The 20,832-nt window shown below is 42.0% G+C and overlaps 1 protein-coding gene across 2 annotated transcripts in view; it reads right to left on the bottom strand.

Annotated features, from left to right (window-relative positions):
• Window positions 1-20,832, bottom strand: part of tenm4 (teneurin transmembrane protein 4) — a 184,424-nt gene that overhangs the window by 58,035 nt on the left and 105,557 nt on the right. For both annotated transcript variants that reach the window (XM_028573643.1, XM_028573644.1), the window contains exons 11-16: window positions 18,266-18,367; window positions 17,359-17,553; window positions 15,619-15,819; window positions 11,955-12,140; window positions 5,629-5,775; window positions 4,553-4,769 (exon numbers count right to left, since the gene is read on the bottom strand). In XM_028573643.1, the coding sequence (XP_028429444.1) occupies window positions 4,553-4,769; window positions 5,629-5,775; window positions 11,955-12,140; window positions 15,619-15,819; window positions 17,359-17,553; window positions 18,266-18,367 (1,048 nt within the window). The remainder of the gene's footprint in view (window positions 1-4,552; window positions 4,770-5,628; window positions 5,776-11,954; window positions 12,141-15,618; window positions 15,820-17,358; window positions 17,554-18,265; window positions 18,368-20,832) is intronic.

Below are 20,832 nucleotides of genomic sequence, written 5' to 3'. Positions count from 1 at the left end.
ATTTTTAATACATTTGGGTCTTAAACACTGCCACGTACTGGAAACAATTAACACTAGTGTGTTAGTAGCTGCCCTCATCATGTCCTTACCAGAGGCAAGAGCATTCACCCCACACTACCAAGGGTCCCCAGAAACCCAGTTTTATGTTAATTAGGCCGGGTCTCCTTCATAAGACCTTGGCTGTCCACCACTGCACTGTAAACAAGCAAGGGGATACTGCTCGGAATCCCAAACCCAAAGATCTATCTGGATGTATTTACATAGAATTACTACTAAAGTTAACCCAGCACTGGCCTGGCTGTCTATGATTAATCATTCATGCCGACAGTTTATTTTAGAGTCTTGTTTGAAGAGGCAATCATCCCCATTTTCTTCAGATGGAGCTGTGAAAGTGGAACTATCTCCTTCCTGCCTCTGTGAGCCACATGGGGAGATGATTCCTCGCTGTCAAGACAAATGATTTAAATATTGACATCAAATAGAACAGAGAGAAAGAGCGGCAAAGGAAGCGTGAAGCATTCGCTGCAGAAACTTCCCGTCCGTAGGAGATTTTTACTAGTCCAAGAGGATTCGCAAAGTCTAAAAAAGGGACTTCACAACACCTCCCAGCTCCAGTTTATCATACATCATCCGCACAGGGACAAGGGAGGACATGTAGCGATAAATGAACTCAGCAGGAAATCATCTCTAGTTTGGTTTTTTAAAGAGGGAATATTATGGATGGCAAGACTTAGTCTAGTCAAGTCATGTCGAGTAAGTTATGTTAACGTATGACGCTGGTATCTAACTCTAACTCTTCTGACTGAGTGTGAGGATCAAGTCTGTATGTTGTTTGGATATTAAGAGTGCTAGTAATGCTTATGGCACACACGTTTAGACGCAGGGTTTACACTGGTGGGAGTGTAACTTAAAAGGGCCATTTATGTGACATCCTGTTGTGGTATTTAACGCCCCGATGTAGCACAAGTAGACTTTATATTTCACAATTACTGTTTTGCGTCAGATCGTTCATAGATCTCGACATTTCTGACCACAGCACCTCAGAACGGACCGACAAGTCGGATCGCCGGTCGCACCATTGGCCCCCGCAGCACGACGTTGGGTTGCGTTTCTCTAAAAGTTTGAATCCGTCTCAACCTTTCGCTGTGCTCAGTTCTGTTCAGTTCAGTCACCGTACTTGATCTGCAGTCAGGAGTGCAAGGTAAAGCACACATTCAAACACCATACACCAACAAGACACCAATACAAAGACATGAAGTACAAACATGTTTCCTGTATGTAATATGTACAACACAATTTTCCACCACAGGAGCAATCTTTAAACAATTCTACATTACATGTGCAAATTAAGCCAAGTCATTGCACATGGAACAAAGGAGTTTTTACTCCTCTTTACTGCTCTTGAACCAGAGTACTTTTGTTTCATCAATCAATCAACATTTATTTATACAGCTCTTTACAGCAACCAGCAGCTATCCAACGTGCTTCACATCAGAAACCAAGAATAAAACAACATATCATACAACAAAAAGAATGAAAGGTAGAAAATAGTAAAATCAGAAAAGGTTACATAGAAACAGGAGGAGGAGAGGGAAATTGTCTCACCGCTACTGCGCATTAAAAGCCATTCTAAACAAATAGGTTTTGAGTTTGGACCTAAAAAGAGCTCCATCTGTAATAGTGCGAATATCAGGGGGTAACTTGTTCCAGAGTCTCGGGGCAGCAACTGCAAAAGCCTGATCACCCCCTTTTATAACTTGACCTTGGGACTTATAAAACCAGTTGATTTGAAGACCGCAATGACCGGTTGTGCCCACGCAGCGTTAAAATCTCGGACAAATGCTCCGGGGCCAGGTCATTTAAGGCCTTGAAAAAAAACAATAACATTTTAAAATCGATTCTAAAACGCACAGGGAGCCATGAACAATTATGTTATATCAATTTACCGCAAACTGCCTGTTTCAACTGAGGTGGGCACGTAGCTCTGGATAAAGGCCTTAAACAGTCGCACAGTATAAATGTGTCGCAAAATTGGAAAATACCGCCCTTTAACAGCGTGTAATTGTAAGGAAACTGTTCAGTAGTATTTCAGACTAAATGAAAAAGGCATGCCAGACTTAAGTAGAGAGAACTTTCAATGAGCAAGGCTAATAAATGGTACCATCGCCGCAGAAGCAACAACAACATCGTTAACCACACAAATGACTTGATTATAGGGTAAACCCTGATGCAAATATAAGCATGTCACTGCAGCCCTCTCTTTCCCTGCCTGCAAGTTCCCCAGCACACAGAAGAGTGTAAAATGAAGAGATGTAGAGCGCTCCAAATATATAACGCTGCTAAAAGGGATAGAGCACACTGAGAAGAAAACAAACAAGAGATTTTCTGACACTAATGGCCTAATGCTAACAAAAGAGTTATATATAAAATAATAAAAGCGCAAGCCTGTAAAAGGGAATGGCTTCTGCCTTGCTTTTATAAGCCAGCTATCAATCTTTGCCCAAATTGTTCCATGGACTAAGTTCCTGTTTACTATTCTAGTCAGCATCCGCAGCTGGGCCTCGGCAGTCTCTTGTATTATGTGTCACGGTGGAGAGTCGAGAGGTTTTATGCAGTGGCAGATGCTTTATTCAGCGGCACCTTTGCAGCTTTTTGTGGTGGGAAACATCAGAAATAGCACTCCAACATGTCTACTAGCATGAGGAAGCGGTTCGTGGATCAATAAAGGGATGATCAGGTGACCAGTGCAGGCATATCAGGAAGATGCTGAGACCGCGCCTTTAAGGCTCATCTGAAGCCCAGAGCCCCCTGTCATAACCGCTCATATCTGTCAGTGGGTGGGGAATGAATACCAAGCATGAATAATAGATCATCACTGATATTTTTAGGTGAGCTGAGGCCTCCAATCTTGCAGCTTGTCTCTGGATTCTTGATTTTACTTATTTATGGCTGCATCTTCTTGTGAGAGAGACAAGAGTATGTCTCAACCCTCACTCGATGCCCCTTCCCCTGTCCAGTGAAGAAATGCAAAATGCCGAGTGGTTCTTGAAAGCCAGAAAAATGTCAATGAGGGAAAATGTCACAAAGCGTGTTACAAGTGCCTTTTCTCAAGTATCGGCTGACACTAGCACACAAATAGTTTAAAAACAGGCTTTGGAGATAGATGCCAGATGATGTAATTCATAGAGATATTCTTTTTCTTTTTCCAACTGCAAACTGAGTGACTACTGATGTCTGATCATATGCAAATGACTAAGTAAGAAATAAAAGAGCCACGTGCTGAATACGGACAGTGGAGAGATAAAAAAACAAAACATGTTTTACTGCAAACAATGAGCTAAGATGGACAGCAGTGGGGTGGTAAACAGCACATTATTCACATCTCAAGACGCAACCGATAGTAATACTAATGTGTTCTGTTGCAAATGATCCTGCTGAGCAGGGACACTTTTGAAATCAATGTTCCCTTCAAGAACAAAGCAACAGCTCTGCTGGATTAAAAATAGTTATGTCTGAACTACAACCTTCTGCCATATCTTTGAAAAAAAGAAGTAGAAAAGCATCAAATAACAACACCACGCTGTGAAGTTTGTTTGATTTGTGTGCTGTTTTTGACACCATTTTATAAAATTTATCACCAGAGAAATATTCTCAATTTATTTTATTCTCAATTTATTGTTGTTTCGACTGCTGCCTGTTTGTTTCACCGGAGCATAATAGGCCGAGATGAGAGAGATCCATAAGCAAGGGGGATGCAAATAAGGTGACACACAAGCCTCGCGAGCGATTAAAGATGAAAAGAGAAGGAGACAAAGGAAAAGAGAGGCAAGGGAATCTTATGGGACTTTGACAGCCTTGCTGCCTGATATGAAAGCGCCTCAGATTCCATGGCTGGGGTGTCGTGGGCTCTGCCTCTGGGAGTGGGCCTCAGATGGATTACAGTAAAAGTAATCACAATACATGAATATGAGATGCCAGTCGTGCGAGGGAACGCTTCTTGCTTTTTGACACATTCTATGTTTGTCCATCATCATCTGTCCATCACGCTTCTAGCTATGCACGCCACCAGTCCCTGCCCATTTCAGCTCCCACTGCCTAAAGCCCCCCCCCCACCCACTCCATCGCACAGACAATTTGTTCTGGGTTTAAAAAAAAAAAAGAAAAGAAGCTAATATCTTCCACTCGCTAAGATCTGTCAATAACAACAGCGTTGTAATTGCACTGGCCTTCATAATGAAAACCACTGACTGATTTGTGCTTGCATCCGAAATATCATTACTTAAAAAAAAGAAGAAGAGTGATGTTAGTTATAATGCAAATTCAGTTAAGATTACTGTTTACTCCAATGGAAATGAGCAGAGCTACACAACTGCGTATACAATCAAAGTCAAGCGTCCTGAGTAGCTGAATTCAAATGTGGAACAAATTAAATCCAGCAATGACTAATTTAACTGACTCAACGGAATGAGAAGGATCTCACAAGAACACGACGCATGAAAAACAAATAACGATGCAGAACGATGCTGGTGAGATTAATGCATAAGTCACTCACTTTCCATCGAAGGGGTTGGCTCCAGGGACGACGTGGGTGCTGTCTCTGCCCACCAGGAAGTGCACGCGGTCGTAGAAAGTCTGCAGGTTGCTCTGTGCTGAGGACATCTGTGTCTCCTGGATGATGTCCAGGGGGTCCGGGGAGCCAACACACAGAGAGGTGGTGTGACAGGTCGCCTGCAGACAGCAGTCTGGATCCATGCAGTCCACTAGGCCATCTGACAAGGTCAAAAAAGACACACGCACACACACAAACACACACAAACACTCTCTAATTAAACAACAGCCTAGACACACACCTGGCAAAAGAAACTATGGATATATATTTGAGTCACTGGGGCATTATTCACTTTGGCTGTTGTCTTACGACATAATTGGAGCCATGCTATGTACATCTCGTCCTGGAGAACATTTGAACACCTCCAGAATTGCTTGTGGTGTTCTGTGTGTAATATGGATGAATAACACAAGACAAGAAAAAAGAGCTGCTGTGCAATGCACTTTACTTTACTAAAGTGGGTCATTGGACTCCCTACCCTTTGCTTTCAGGGGCCTATCTGGCCAGATGGTTGATAAAAATAAACCCTGCTGTCAGGAGTCAGTCAAATCCCCAGCTACACCCCTTCCTTGCCAGGAGGAGCCCTGTACTGTGATTGTGGGGGCGGGTGGGGGGAGAATTCTAGCACATCGCTCAAACCCAGAATAAGGTCTGGAAGAAAGGAAGTCACGTCTTCCATTTGGCCCCCTGAGTGGTGCAGCCCCCTGGCTGGCTCTGTGTGTGTGCCTGGCTCTGCTCGGGGCTAGTTAGAGGGCAGAGCAGGGACTTCCTCCTGGGGCCAGCGCATGCTCGAGGCCTCAGGCCAGCTACTCTGCTTTTTAATAAAAACCTGTTGTCCAGTTGACTGACTGGAAGCCATTCTTCATCCTCACCTGCATGTTGAATACAACTGGAAAGCCTTAAGCGGGTACAGTATATTCTCAAGCACAGAGGTGCTTCTTTCTAGAAGTCTAATCATGTCCAGCTAAGAGTCCCTGCTGATGTCAGAAGGCATTGCTGTGTGCTGTTTGTGATTTTACCTCCATCGTTGTCCTTGACATCACTGCAGGCAGTTTCCATAGAGGTGTCACAGCCAGTGCCCCTCCAGCCCAGCTGGCACACACAGTACCAGCCATTGTTACCCAGAGTGCACCTACCATTTCCATTGCACAAACCAGGACAGCCCTCTGTGTAACAAAAAAGGACAATGACAGAGGTCAGCACTGAATATTAAATCAAGCCGGTTTAACGGGGAACAGATTACACAGCCTACTGTATATTGTTTGTGAACAGACACTAACAATCAAAATACGACAACAATGCGGGCTTGCTGATGACAATAGTACGTGTTGCTAATATTTCTCTGATAGCGATACACTTGTAAGAGCCATTTTGGTTCATGTTTTTTGGTTGTGTTTGTTTTGAACCTCCCGCCACTTGGCGCAGTAGTTCACTGTCCATTACACTGAAGGGCTCATTATTATAGAGGTAACTGCCCACGGGTGTTGCTGACTCTGGAGAAGCAAAGTGTTTGTTAACCGCGCAGTAATGACGGTACATTTTGTTTGTCTAGGATTTGGGAATAGACTAAGGCCGGTTACACACTGGCTGCGTGGCGCGAGCATGTCAGCTGCGTGGCGTGTCCGTTTATATTTCGGCTCCCATGTTAACAGGTTAGAGCTTACACACTGCCTGCGTGACACGCAGGCAGTGTTAGAAATAGAACAGAAATAGTGCTAGAAATAGAACAGACGCCTGTTTTTCACGCGACACGCAAGCGTGTTGGCAGCGTTTCCAGGCAAAATAGAATATGAAAAGATGTTTATATGTCGTTTAGACACAAATACATATTAATAAATGACAAGTTGATGTTTGAAAGTCTCTAGGTTTTGATATAAATGCAGATATAAATGTAATTTAAAAAGAAATCGATTTTCTAATATTGCACCTGTCGATACAGAACTAAATATTCTGTAGGCTATTTTGCCGTCAATACTGCCGACGTTGTCTTTGCTGTAATCAAATCAGTATATATTTATGTTTAACATGGTATTTCATTTTATCAATTGGAAACAATACATGTATCCAGACAAGGCTAGCAGCAGCAGCGCCGCATCAGACACGTTTCTGGTGTGTAAAGACATAAGACTCTGTTGATTATGAACGATAAGAGATAAATTGGGTTTGTGTTGAAAACACTGGACATATGGTCGGTATACGTGCAGTTTAGTGTCCCAAATTCCCCATTCAATGTCCTTAATTATGAACCTGCTCAACCACCTGTTTAACAGGTGTCTGGGTTAGGGTTAGGGTTTAGGGCAACCTGTCTCAAATAAGACCCTCATCATTTGGGACGCTCAGTTTTTGGAAAATAATTTGGGACACTAAACTACACGTATACCTATATGGTCAGCTAGTGCATGCGTCTAAAACATACCTCTTTGGGTTAGCCTTCAACATTACATAATATTACACTTCACCTGCAGTTATTTGCTTGTTTTTAATGTGCTTAATTTACTGGTTTTATTGTATAGTGTATTTGAGTAGAAATTATAATTATTATTAAACAAAGAGGCTATCAATCAGCTGCCTTTTTTTTTTTTTGATAGTCAAAGGGGTCACTACAACACTAAAGTCATGTTAACATTGTAAACGGGGGAGGGTTGCTATAATGACTCCCAGCTAAAGGTGATTAATTCAATACACCTTTTGTGAAGCTTCTAATATCCCTTTGAAGTCCAATCAGATAAGAAGGATCTTCTAAATCAATATTCACTCATTACTACAGTAGATTGGCCTCCTGTATCTATGCTACTACAGCTGGAGAACGAGAGCAGAGGTGTCAATGCTGGCATTTCTGCACAGAATTGGATCCGTTTTCATGTGATTTTCCAATGTGGCCGTTATGACGATCATAGCATTTCTGCTTTTGTTGTCTACAACAAACAAAACAGCATTAGTTACTGAAAAAAAAAGCCTATTATCATCATTTGCTTTCTGTTTTGATAAGTTGTCTCCAGACCTTTTCTTAGCAATCAATAGCATCATCCCTTCAGGGAGAGTGTGTGTTCTGTCATTAATCGAAGCAGAATGCTAAATAAAATGTGAATAAGGATGAGCTGGATAGCATTATGCAGGGGAGGGCTTTGCTTATTCTGTGTTCCCCGGGCATGTGACCCCGGGGGATCTAAAAGCAGTCTGGAGCAGACCGACAGGTGAAACATTCATCTGCTTCTTTCTGGATAGGTCTTCACAAGGACATAGATCAGAGGATTATCTTGCCCATTTTTATAGGGCTGTTTGGCATTTATCTGGTAGCTCGTGATTCGTATCCCCTCGCTGAGGCAGAGGGTAGCATCTCAAGATATCAAACGCATAAGGCTGTCACAGTTTGTGTTGTTAGCAAGCTGCCTCGATAGGGAGAATGCTAAGCTGACCCATTTTATCAACTAAAGAGACTGGGGCGGCTGTCTCAATGCTCTTACATCACACGGGGAGAATAGGAGTGGGAGAACGATCGAGCTAGAAAGAAAGAGAAACGGTTACGGTGAATGGGAGGCATGTATTAAAGGGAGAAATATCAGATGAAGGAAGAAACAGCAATGAGAAGGAAACGGAGATAAGTACTTAGGAAGCTAAAAGGTAGAAGCAGTACCAAGAATAGATGGTTAGCTGAGGAAGGCATCAGTTGCACTTTGGTCAGTGCAATACAGAGAAAGGACAGTATCATGACATGAGTGATAATACAGCCATGGACCAATGAACCGTCCACATTTATACATATTATTGCAGATGTATGCCTCATAAATGGGGATTTAAAAAAGTAAAAGCAGAACTAGTGTACATTTCAGGTTAGTGGAGCAACTCTGACAAAATATTGCCAATTAATATCCCCAACCTATCTGTTGTTCCCTTCTGTTCTCCTGTTCGTCTAACATAGAAAGCATATATATATGTATATATATATATATATATATATATATATATATATATATATATATATATATATATATATATAAAATAGTAAATAACATGGGGATCAATTGTGGAGCATTTAAAAATGGTGAGAAAAAGAAATAATCCTGTCTCAATTTTCTTCTCGTTTCCCTGAAGAAAGGGACCCACAGTTGAAGGCTAACCATTACAAAGTGTCTTGCCTCCTAGACACGTTTGGACATTAGGCGTCCTTTATTGAGCAAAGGTACAAAACAACTCTGGTTTAGACCAGCGGAGACAGATGATTAGTAAGCTCCGAATGTTTATCACAAGGATAAATAAAGATCCGTTCTCTGTTGGCCCCTGTTCAACTTAATTGGCAGCCCTTTCAGAGATGAGCCCCTGCTGAGCCCTGCCTGAAACAGCTCCAAACTTGAGGCTGCACGTGTTCAAAGGACTCCTCTGGCAGCCACTCTCAGGCCAGGTGGTCCATTACCAAGGACACAGCGAGAATGAGCGAGGGTGCTGGAGGCAGAAAGGCAGGGTTGCTGCAGAGCCTCCACCCCCTGCTTGCCCTGCACCAACCAGACCATGAACTCTTTTAATTAGAGAGGATGCGGCCTCAGCACCTATCAGGCCCTGCTCACAGCTGCACACTCATCCATAATGCATGGCACAGGTTATGAAGCCCTTTTTTCTCTCTCCTATTGAGAAAGCGAGGCCGCACACAAACCAAATATTCAACACGTATAGAAAGCAGCACAACTTGACTCGCCAGGTGTGACAGTGCTAAGTGGAGATTATTTACTGTGTGACAATATGGCAAAAAGTTGATGGGAGGTGGGGATCTTAAGAATGAGTTGTTTGGGGCGACAAGAGGTGCATAGTGTTTGCATATGTCAATGTAGGGGAAGAGCATGGTGTGTGTGCATGATTTGTTAATGCTGGCTGGAGTTACAATGGGAAAAGGGGAAAATAGAAGGAAGGAGGAATGCCATACCTTTCACTACCTTATCCAGATAGTGAGCTTGGGAGATAAAAGACAGGACATATAAGGGAGGTTTGAACAGTGCCACTTCCATGACAAGACAGCAAGGTGTTAGTTTACATTACAAAAGGTAAAAAAAAAAAAAAAAAAAAAAGGAAAAGTGCAGGCTTGAAGCAAAATCATGCATTACAAGCAACACAACAAATACAATCCAACACAGAGGGAGAGGAATGGAGATGGGAAAAAAGACAGGGGGGTTGTGGAACACAGAGAAAGAGAATGAGAGAGAGAGAAATAAAGAAAGAAAGAGTGAAAGAGAGGTTAAAAAAAGTGATATGTTCAGAAAGAACATTTGAATCTGTCCCCATTTATCAACTGCCAGGATCGGCAGAATATCTCAGGGGAGTATTTCAAAAGCAGCGTGAATGATGCACATATTACCACCCTTAAATCTCTCAAGCAATATCCTACAGGAGGTCAGGATGTTCAACAAAAAGCACTTTTAATCTTGAAACACCTCTACAGGATGAGGTCAACAGAGGCTTCTGCAATGACGGGGGGGGGGGGGGGGGGGGGGGCTATATTGGACCTCCTGTTCGCCACAGCATGGGGCTTGGGGCCAAACGCAGAGCGTCTCAATAATGAAAATTGATTTAAATTGAGATCTTTGGCTTCTTAATGGATGACACTGAGGAATATTCTTGTCGAGGGAGTGGGGATCTCAATATGGCACTTATAAAAGGTCCATCAATAATGTAAGGCGGGCATATGAAACATTCACAGGCTGAGTCAAGGCTCTGTACTCAAGCAGCTCTGTTCCAAGATATGCATGAGAATACTGTGAGAAAGATTATCTTCATCTATTTGAATACGTAATATAAGACTACTCAACTTTTGTCCCATCTCCCCAGTGACTTCTATGTGTGGGAGTTTCGGTTTCAATTCTGTCCAGTGAAACGCTGTGGCAGAGGGGGAAGAGATATCCACTGTTTCCTGGCTTCCTCTCTGATGCTTGACTGGTTGGGTCATAGAATGATAATGAGTGAGCTACCATGTTAGGTGGCGAGTGTCAACATAGCAGTGGCTGGCTAGCTTAACCTCGACGAATGCATCACACGTTGTGATTGCCACATATTTTGCATGCAAATGCATTAACTGATGACCACAGCATTCGAATGAATGTGGAGTCAAAAATATTTCCCTCCGAAACATAGTGGAGCAGAAGTATGACTAAAGAAATGTATTTGAAATACTCAAGTGAAGTACCAATATCTCAAAGCTGTACTTAAGTACACCACTTGAGTAAATGCATTCAGTTACTTTCCACCAACAAAACAAAGGAATAAAAAGGAAATGACAGAGGTGAAGAGAAGAGAATTGATGCAAAACAGGTAAAGAATGATAAAGTTGAAGTCTTGCAAAGCAGGCATCCCATAGCATGTCCTGTGGATGGTCTGTACTGATGTTCAGAGGAGGTTAGACATCAAATATCATGAAGCTAAGTACATTAAAACGCTTGTCTTAAAGAGCTCAAGTTACACTTTAACAATGAAACTGTCAGACTTCAGAACATCCACCATCATAACTCAGAAATATCTTCCAGACAGAGACAGGTAACAAACAGGTCAACTACTGCTTACTTCTGATTACAGCTTGGCTGCGTCTGTTGTTGCTAATATTTACATATTACTGCAGTCACTACTTCCAAGCAAATTTTGACACATGAGGAATACCGCCTCTCCAGGAATTAAAACATTGCACATTGAAAGTATATTTTCAACATAGAGCGTGTTGTACACTTCGCAAATTTTAGTCGGCTCATTCTGTCTCTTCACTACTTTCTCTGTAAAGGATTTTAACAAAATAAATAAAAAAGAGCCAACTATATCAACCCTTGAACCACTGCTGGCATACTCTGCAAAACACAGAACACTTAATGACTGGCAACACAATAAAAACTCAGTCAAAACTTTTTTTTTTTTAGGTTTAAGTGAGCCAAGGTTTCCAGAAAGCTCTGACATTCAGTCAAGGTCCTGAACACGTCTGCAAGCGTTAACAGAAGATGAACAAAGTTTTAGAGATAAAAGTGGTGGTTGACCTGCGCACAATGATTCACGTTTCACGATTTGAAATGAATAGTAAATTTGAAGGGAGAAAAGAAAGAGCTGAGGAAAAGGATGAGCAAAATGAAAGGACACCTTAGCACATTCCCACATTAAAATGCATGAAGGCAAGCCTCAGATCCTTGAGTAAACCTGTTCATGCTTTACCGAGTTGCACAAATTCAATTAAGCATGCTTTCCATCCTCTCTTCTCCAACTGGACCCTTCTCCTCACACCCAGCGCTTCATACACTCGCAGACAGACAGACAACCTATGCCTTTGTTGGCCTTCCACACACACACACACACCCAGTCAGGTCAAAACCTCTTCCCATCCTACCAATAGTGCAGTGTTCTCCATTCCAACCGGGACTGCATTCACATTTGCCGTCCCTGCAAGTGCCATGCTCGTTGCAGCGAGGGTGACACGCCCTCTGGTCACACCCAGTGCCCATCCAGCCGTCGTCACAGCGGCAGGTGCCCGACACACAAATGCCATGGCCACCACAGTCCGCTGCACAAATCTCTGTGGGAGACAGGGGGCATAGAAAAAGACAATAAGAGAGAGTGGGGGAAGACAGACAGAAAGGAAGGAAAAGGGGGGTGGGAAATGGGACGGAGAAGGGAAAACAAGGCGGTGACGGGACAAGGCAACAAGGGGTGAAGAAAAGACAAATCCAGGAGTTATTGTCAAGGAAAAGCAGCCACGCTCCACTACCTTGTCTGATGGCAGCTGAAAAGAAATTCCTGCACCTCATAAGGGGGCAATCCCTTTTGACAATACAAATCTAATAAGTCCATTATAAAGAAAAGACATGGAATGTGGAGGCCTAAGCAGACTTATTCTTGCCCTTGGCTCTTCTCCTTTTTCTAAATTCACCTCTTTCTGACAAAAAGGGTGTAAAGAGGAGATAATACACAGCTGGAACTTCTTGTAGCAATGACAACGATATCAGCACCATTATTTGGATTAAACTGTGAAAGTTACTATATATCCTTTGTTATACATGCTGTGTTCATAGCTTTGCCACATTAATATGCGCAACAGGTGGGAAGTAAGGCTCCACAAATGTATTCAAGGCATTTTATGTCAATATGCTGTTTTTATTCTCCTTAAATTCAGTGCACCAGAGGAGGAAGTGCATTCACAGTATGAAGGGGACTGAAAGACAGCGCCACAGTAAAGCTCGGCTGGAGCTTTTGTGTGGCAGCTGAAAGACCTCCGTGACACATTACCCACGTCTCATGAACTCCAGGGAGAGTATGACGAGACGAAAGCTCAAAGAAATTATACACTGACAGATTTATTATGAAACTCATTGAAATGTTAACCTCTTTATTAAGTATTATGTAAAAAAAAAAAAAGAGGCTTAGCAGTACTGTATGGGCAACGAGGAACAATAGCCATGTATTACTGGATTGTTAACCAAGCCAATTCAAATATGACTACGGGGGGGGGGGTGACCAAACTGGAGGTAGAAATCTTTTAATAAGTCAATTACTGTCTTTACACTGCCTATTTTGTCATTGCTACAAATTAGATTTGAGTGGTATTTTCAGCCACAAATCATAACATGACATTACCATTTTAAAAAGCTTTTTTTCTTTTCTTTTCTGTTTTTTTATTTATTTTTTTATCACTCTCCCCAGCACTTTGTTGCAAATGCTAATTTTCATCTGACTTTTGATTTAGAGGCACAGTATGCTAGCAGCATTTAAATCCGTGCCCCCTATGACTGCCAAAACATACACAACAACAAACATCATTACACACGCAAACATGGAATATCAGATTAGGATTCAGGTACAGAGGTCTGCTCGTCAGTCATTTTTAATAATTATTTATTGTGGTATTATGCCTCCTAAGACAATATTAACACATTGAAATAGGAGGTGCTAATGAACATAATGAACATCTTGAGTGATCTCATTAGCGCATGAGTTGAAAAAAAACAAAAAACAACTGACCCTACCTATCAGAATGATTAGAACACATAATGGTCAGAGAAAACAGACTCAAAATGACTGAGAGACAACTGTTCACTCAGAACAAAGGAGAAACCTTTAACGTGGAAAAGATGCAATTATAGCCTGCGGGCAAACCCTCATTATCCGTGGCCAGAGGAGTCCACAGTGAGAAATACCCCATCCCCATGGTGGCCGTTACCATTTGCACTAAAGGGCCGCATAAACAAACTTTCCTCTGGGTGAGAGAATGGCAAAAATGGCATAAAAACACACATATTAAAGGACATAAAACCTCAGGCATTGTTTTATGGCTTGTAACAACATTACTACTAGCTGTGCACACCCAGGTTGTACTGTTCCGAGCCACATGAGAAAATGAGTTTGTGACTTAAAAGTATTGGGGAGGGGGGGATTAAATAATCTTGAACGACATATTGAAAGCTTTCCATCTTTTTCTTCCCCCAGTCTGCAAGGTTATAGGCTGCTAGCTGAACTACCCCACCACCAAGCTTAGTGTTGTATTAGAGCACAGAAAGCTCTACAATGACCAGGATAAAGGCGGATAAAGAGCCAACTCGTCATCATTTACAGAGCTCTTTCTCTGCGAGGCAAACTCAGACTAACTGCCCATTTCCCTCAAAATCCCCGGGATTACCTAATAGGTCATTGTGTCTGCTTGGAATATAAAGGGATTCGTGGATCCAAGAGACTGCCGGACTAAAACTCTCATTTCAGAAATATTTTGTGAGAATACAAATGAAAGCAGCTGAAGGCTGCAGCTGTCGCTGCCTATCCAAAGCGTAAATAATAACCCTAAAACATGAATACAGTCTCATATGATCATTATACGTGGGGAGAAACTGCTTTCATCTGCCAACACTGCAAGTACGTGATGTTAGATACCTACATTTGATAGCTCTTTAACAATCCAGCACTGAGGCTACATTTACACTGATGCCTTTTCATTTTTAAGCAGCGTTTTGAGACAAAAACAATCTCCGTCCACACAAGAGTTTTAGCTCCAGTAGCAGAACTAATCTCCATCCATATTAACACGTGCACGTGCACGAACGTCCTTTTTAAACCAAAACGTAATATTGTAGATGTAGCTCGAGTTCTCTGAGGGTTTTCAGTAAAATACTCCATTGGTGAATGTGAGAAGGCAGGCGGCTGTCACAGCTAAACATAAATTGACTTTTTTTTTTTTTCATCCTTAGAGCCTCAAAAAGGTATATTCTAGGTGTAAAACTGTATCTTATGCTCAGCCTATTCTTGACTACCAAGAGAAGACATTCCCCATGGACAAAATGAACACAATGGGAACAATCCTCCGTAGCAGAAAAAGCTATCATCAGCTGTGAGCCTTGTGCCAACGTGAAGAAAGCCAGAACTCAAGAAAGAGCATTAACATGCATTAGATCATACCCTTGACAATACCCCTGCTATGCGTGTTTCCCTCTTTACTCTGGCTGCCAGCTAAACGCGTGGAGCTTGAGGATGAAGCCATTCGTAAAAGAAGTCAATTTAGAGCAAAATCAACCAGAGTTTGATTGCTAGCTGTGGACCTCCAACTGATCAGTAATGTGAATAATTGGTGCTTTTATGTGGTCCATTTTATTTTAACATAATCACAAATGTTTACTTCTGCAAGGAGCGCGGATTTATCAAAGTTATGAATTGAATCAAGCAGTGAAATAAATTCTGACAAAAAGGCAAGGATTTTATCCCAGATATGTGACAGAGATGTCAAGGTTAATACATGTCGTTGCTGTTTATTGTCAGTTGTGAGGTATTAAAATAAACATGTAAATATTGAATATTTACATTAATAAATACATAAGATTACGGCCTAAATGCTGGAAACAGCAAAGAAACCGCAACAAAAAAAGAGACAAATTCTTGGCTTATTTTATTTAATGTTGTGAATGCATTAGGTTTTTTTTTTTTCTTTCTACTTGGTAATCAAAGCTACATCAGCATTGATTTGTGAAACGAAATTCCGCCAATGTTTACTCTCGTCTGAGGGAAGCACTCACCTGTAGAGCAGTCATGGCCCGTCCAGTTGGGATCGCAGCTGCAGGTTCCGGTGTCTGCCAGGAAGGCTCCGTGTCCAGAGCACTGGTCCATGCAGGAGGCCCTGGGGCTCTCGCATCCAGGCCCGCCCCACCCCACAAAGCAGTGGCATTCTCCCTGGACACACACCCCTCGGCCTGAGCATGTCGGATCCAAGCAGTCCACTAAAAGGGTTCCAAAGAGACAGCGTCAGACACACCAGTCACCTGCTATTTCCCTCTTTCAGAGGCAACCTGGCGTCTCTATTTGAGCCTGAGTAGAATGACAACTGCAGTGGGCCGCAGCTCAGCTGCAGCTGCCTTAGTGCAAGTACAATGAATGTACAAACAGGAACACAGAAAACAATGCGGGGCAGCATACTTTCTCTAAAGCCGGAGACAAGGTTTACAGTCAAACTAATTAAATCACACTGAGGCTTATGGTACCAAACTAGGGGCACTGCCCACGCTCCTGCTGGCACGGTCCCATTAACTCATAATGGAAACTCCTCCTGAAGAGGGACAGTGCCTTAATAGAAGCATGTTTCTCGAAAAATGAAAGCCATGATGATGAATAGTTCAAAGCTGGAAAAAAACAAAAAAAACAAACGGGGCAAAGTAAGGAAAATCCTTCTAGGCAGGCTCAACACTAGTTTACAGACTATTAGAAGATCGCTGTGACTCAGGAAGCCTTGCCTTGGCTTCCCTCTGCTGCATCTTTTTTGTGCACTGCATCAGTGTACACAGTACACAGTGTATCAGTTCAATTAGTATGCAAATATCAAACTAATAGCTGTTTCTATAGCATCCCTTCCCTTGACATCTTGTTAAATGAATGTTCACTTTGTAAGGCACAGGAGTTGTGGGAGCATACCATCAAAATAAGAACCTTCTTACTACCAGACAATATCTGCATGGTACACACAGATGGCAAATGGGCCCCAAGCAGGAGCAATGTCTAGCCACTGAGAGCGGCAGGCCGCGCCATGGCAGCTCCCCTTTACCGTGACATAAATGGGTATAAAGGCCGTCATAGTAAGACAAACAGGATCTCTCGCCTCTTAGCAGATGGTTTGGGCACAAGGCACAAAGATCAGAGGCTAACTGACAAGAAACTCTCTCCTGGCAATTAATCATTGTGGCTGAAGGTCGCACGGAAGAAAGGTAAAAATGTTAAAGGGCCCTCGTCCACATTCCCCCTCCACTCCTTATGGCTTATACTCCACCTAAAATAGAATGGGGGCCTACGGATGTCACAAACCCCCATTTATCAAACTCCCAGGGCCATTTTTCATCTTGAAATGAGAGCCTTCAAGAGCTGGCAAACACAATGGCTCCTTCAATCTTATCTGGTCAAGCCTTATCCAGCATCGTGAATGTGGAGTTCCTAATGGATTAACATCAGACTTTGTGTCTGAATTTCTGGCAGTAAATGGACTGTTTCGATTACCGCAATGCCTTATATCCATGATTTATACAGGAAAAGTCACCTAGGATGCATATTCTGAAGCGTTATGGCTGTAACGATCTTCATAAAGGATGTCCTGCCATTATATTACTGGATAGACTGTTAAATAAGCCATACCCACTTAATAGCCGTTCCCATTATGAGTACTGCATTAAAATGTCTAGCACTAACAAGCTCAGATGGTGGTTACAACAGCCATATTATGTAGGAATTTATACATTTAGGATATATTACCGTCACTTATCACTTATAATCACCTTCTTCACAGTTTTCCCCTTTGTAGCCTGGGTTGCAGATACAGGTTCCCACGATGCAGGTTCCGTGGCTACTGCATGTGATGTCAATGCACTGGTTGGTGGGAATGTCACACTCGGAGCCCTTCCAGCCGCTGTGACACATGCAGCGACCTTTAAGGTATTGACCATTCCCACTGCATAGCACTGGACAGGCAGCTTTGAAAAGAGCAGACAGCATACACCCATTTGAATGGACCCCTCCAACCATAGCTTCAAAGAATAGTAAGTGTGTGCTAAAGCCTCGATCTGACAATGAGCTCCTTGACCAAAATATTAAAAGGTTTCCTTTCCCCGTGTTCAACACGCAGCACACATTACTGCACTTTGGCATCCTTGCAGATGTGACCCAGTTCTAACAAAAAACAACACATATCTCACAATGGCTGTTGTGCAGCTGTTGAAAAAAAGTTGAATTGAGTTGAATTAAAAAGTGTAAAATGTGGTGCCAATCAACACATGGATAACAGATGGCAGTTGCAAAGATGCAACCAAAACAAACTACTATCACTCTAACACGCTGCTCAAAGTTGTTAATTTGATGGAAAATACGGCCTTGGTGTCATTAATTGAAAGAATGATTCAATACCAGCCCTATAATCTAAAGCCCTCTTCTCTATACAGTTATTCGAGAGTTCTTTTATGTGCAACACAATACGCCATTATGAGAGATAGAGGTAAAAATGAATCGACTGGAGGAGAACTGCCTAATTTAATAAGAAAGATCTGAAGTACAATAAAAGTAATTGTAAGATTGTAATGGCTTTGTTCTTGTCACGCAGTGAATAAAATTCGGTCGGGCACCCTTAAAATGTTACGTATGAACTATGTAGATCAATAAAGACATTATTATGCTATGAGAGCGACTTACCTCGCCCACAGTCAGGTCCTTTGAATCCTAAAAAGCAGTGGCATGTTCCAGCAACACAGTCCCCGTTCCCAAAGCAGTTACTGGGACAGTCATCGATAGAATCTGCAAGAGAGCAATCAGGAGCTTTTCTGAGTAATGTGGTCTGAAAAAAAAAAAAAACTTTCCTCCCACTCATTTTCTTTGGCTTGATTATTACGCCTTTGCTAATGACAGTAATAAGCACAGGCTCCAATCCTGTCAACATTTCCATTTCACTGCAAACCATGTTTGAGTGTTACTAATGTGTCACCCGAACGGTAGAATTCACTAAAAGAGTAAACACGTTCTGATCACCTGGGCTTCAACCAAAACTCCCAGAGCCGATACATTCTCCAAATTTTCCGGACGCACTGGATGTGACAAGTGACATATGCATCATTTGACAAACCTAATTTGATGCTCTGATGGCACACTGAAACCAGGCAATCTGAAGACTGGAACCTGTCTTTCCCCACTGCCATGGGTAATGGTCGGATTTTCTGTCTGCTTTTAGGTCTTGGTAGAGACAATGAGCAGGCCGGGCAGACTGCTTTGTGCTCCCATTTCCTTTTTATCTGTTTATAAGTATACTTTAAAAGGGACATTTTTTCAAGTTTTTAATGCTCAAGTGGTTTTTGAGACTCGACGTACTCCGGTGGTAACTCAGGTCACATCAACAGTACTGTGGACTCTTTTAAAAAGCAGCTAAAAACCCCACCTGTTCAGACAGGCATTAATACACAACACGCACATTTCTGTCTGGTGTTTTCTCTTTGCTTTGTTTTTTGATTATATGGGATTTTTTGTTTTGTTGTATTTTTTGAATGTGCAGCACTTAGTGACTGGTGTCTATGAAAGGAGATATATAAATCAACTTTGCTTGCTTGCTGCATGCAAATAACTTTAGTCTTGCGGAGAGAACCATCTGGAAGGGTTTTGACACTGAACTTGCCATTCAAAAGACCCTTTTCTTTGTCCAGTTCTGCTCCAGGAGGTTTGTTTCTGTTAGCCAACCACAACGTCACTGCTGTATCACTTCCTGATTTCCCAAACTATAGTGGGTCTTTGAAAACAACTTGTCCACCAGTTTTGTATAAAAAGTTTTTTTTTTTTAACTAAAGGAAACAATGAAAATTGAACGGAATATAAACAAGGTATCTTAGCACCTTGTCTAAATGTAGTTGGCTTCCAATCAAATAGTGTGTGATTTTATCCCAGACCCCAGCCATTCACTCTGATCAAAAAGCACTTTCCACACAGTCAATGGTGCTTCACCATGTGCACAGAACAGGCACTGTAAGACACAATGCTGTTTTGTCTTTTAGCATGTCTTCGGGAAAAAACAATTACTTTGCAACCTCTAGAACTGCACAAATAGTGGAACATTCAAATTAAACATAGACATGATTTTTGCTCTGTGTGCCTGCTTATAAGCCATTACAATACATATTTTAAAAGCTTAAAGGCAAACTATTCAGTTTTTTTTTTTTTAGGTTAATTTACCTTAACTGAACAACTTCGGAGTCATTGGAATGGTCATATGACTTTTTTTTCGAGTTGAATGATGGTCGTCTTAGCTCCCCCCTAGCGCCTGTGAGCAGAAAATCCACCCTTGCTACTTTTAGGCCTCACCATGTAACGAATTGCTTCACGGCACTGCACACATACGCCCATTCAGGAACCGGCTAACACGGTAGCAATGGAGTTTTTCACACTATCGTCATGGCTGAGCCGGTAAAAAAGAAGCCGAAAGCTAGAAAAGCATTGTCGGAGGAACAGAGAAAGAGGAAACGACAGACTGACCGAGCGAGGAGTCAGACACGAGTAAACATAGGAGCTGCCAAATATCTATTCTGAAGCTGTAGGGGGGGCTCTATAGAGAAACCTGCCAGCAAGAAGCGAGAAAACAGCAAAGAAAAGGCCAAAAAAGCTTTCCCTTCCGTCCCCTCTTTATCTTTCATGCTCTTAGAATATCATATGCTAAAAAACTTTACCTTAAGGAATTAACAAGTCTCCCCCCACTTGCAAGGAAATACTTGTTTTATATAAAAAGAAACCAATACAATTTCAATGAAAGTTATACTGTATTTAGCATTATGTTGTTTACCTATTGTATTGCATCCTATTGATGGTGATTAGTGGCTTTGTTACTGTATCTTTCTGTGTTTGACAGCGTTTTTGTGTGATGCAAACAATCAGCACAACACTCTCCATCATTTTCTTTATCCATCCCTCTAATTAAATAAAAAAAAGGCAAAATAATAATTTCTACTACTGTGTAATGACACTTTTATTAGCAATAAGAGTGACCAGTGAGGCGCCTGACGGCAGCAAAATTCTGAAACATGATACTCACTGAATTAAGCCTGAAATGGTGCTGAAAAATATTCAGTCTTGTCCATTGCTTTCAGGCAGCAGAGGCTCTGAGGCAAAACTTACTGAACAAAGAATCTCTTGTGCTCCGCAAAGGGCTAGAAATGTGAGCCATGGATTCAGCTTCCCTTTACTCTGGAGAGTCAATCAGCACTGAGGATGCAAGGCAAGACAGA

Source organism: Perca flavescens, chromosome 3 (assembly GCF_004354835.1).
Source record: "Perca flavescens isolate YP-PL-M2 chromosome 3, PFLA_1.0, whole genome shotgun sequence".
Classification (NCBI taxonomy): Eukaryota; Metazoa; Chordata; class Actinopteri; order Perciformes; family Percidae; genus Perca; species Perca flavescens.
The sequence above is the reverse complement of the archived record's forward strand: the minus strand, read 5'-3'. Positions and strand labels throughout refer to the sequence as shown.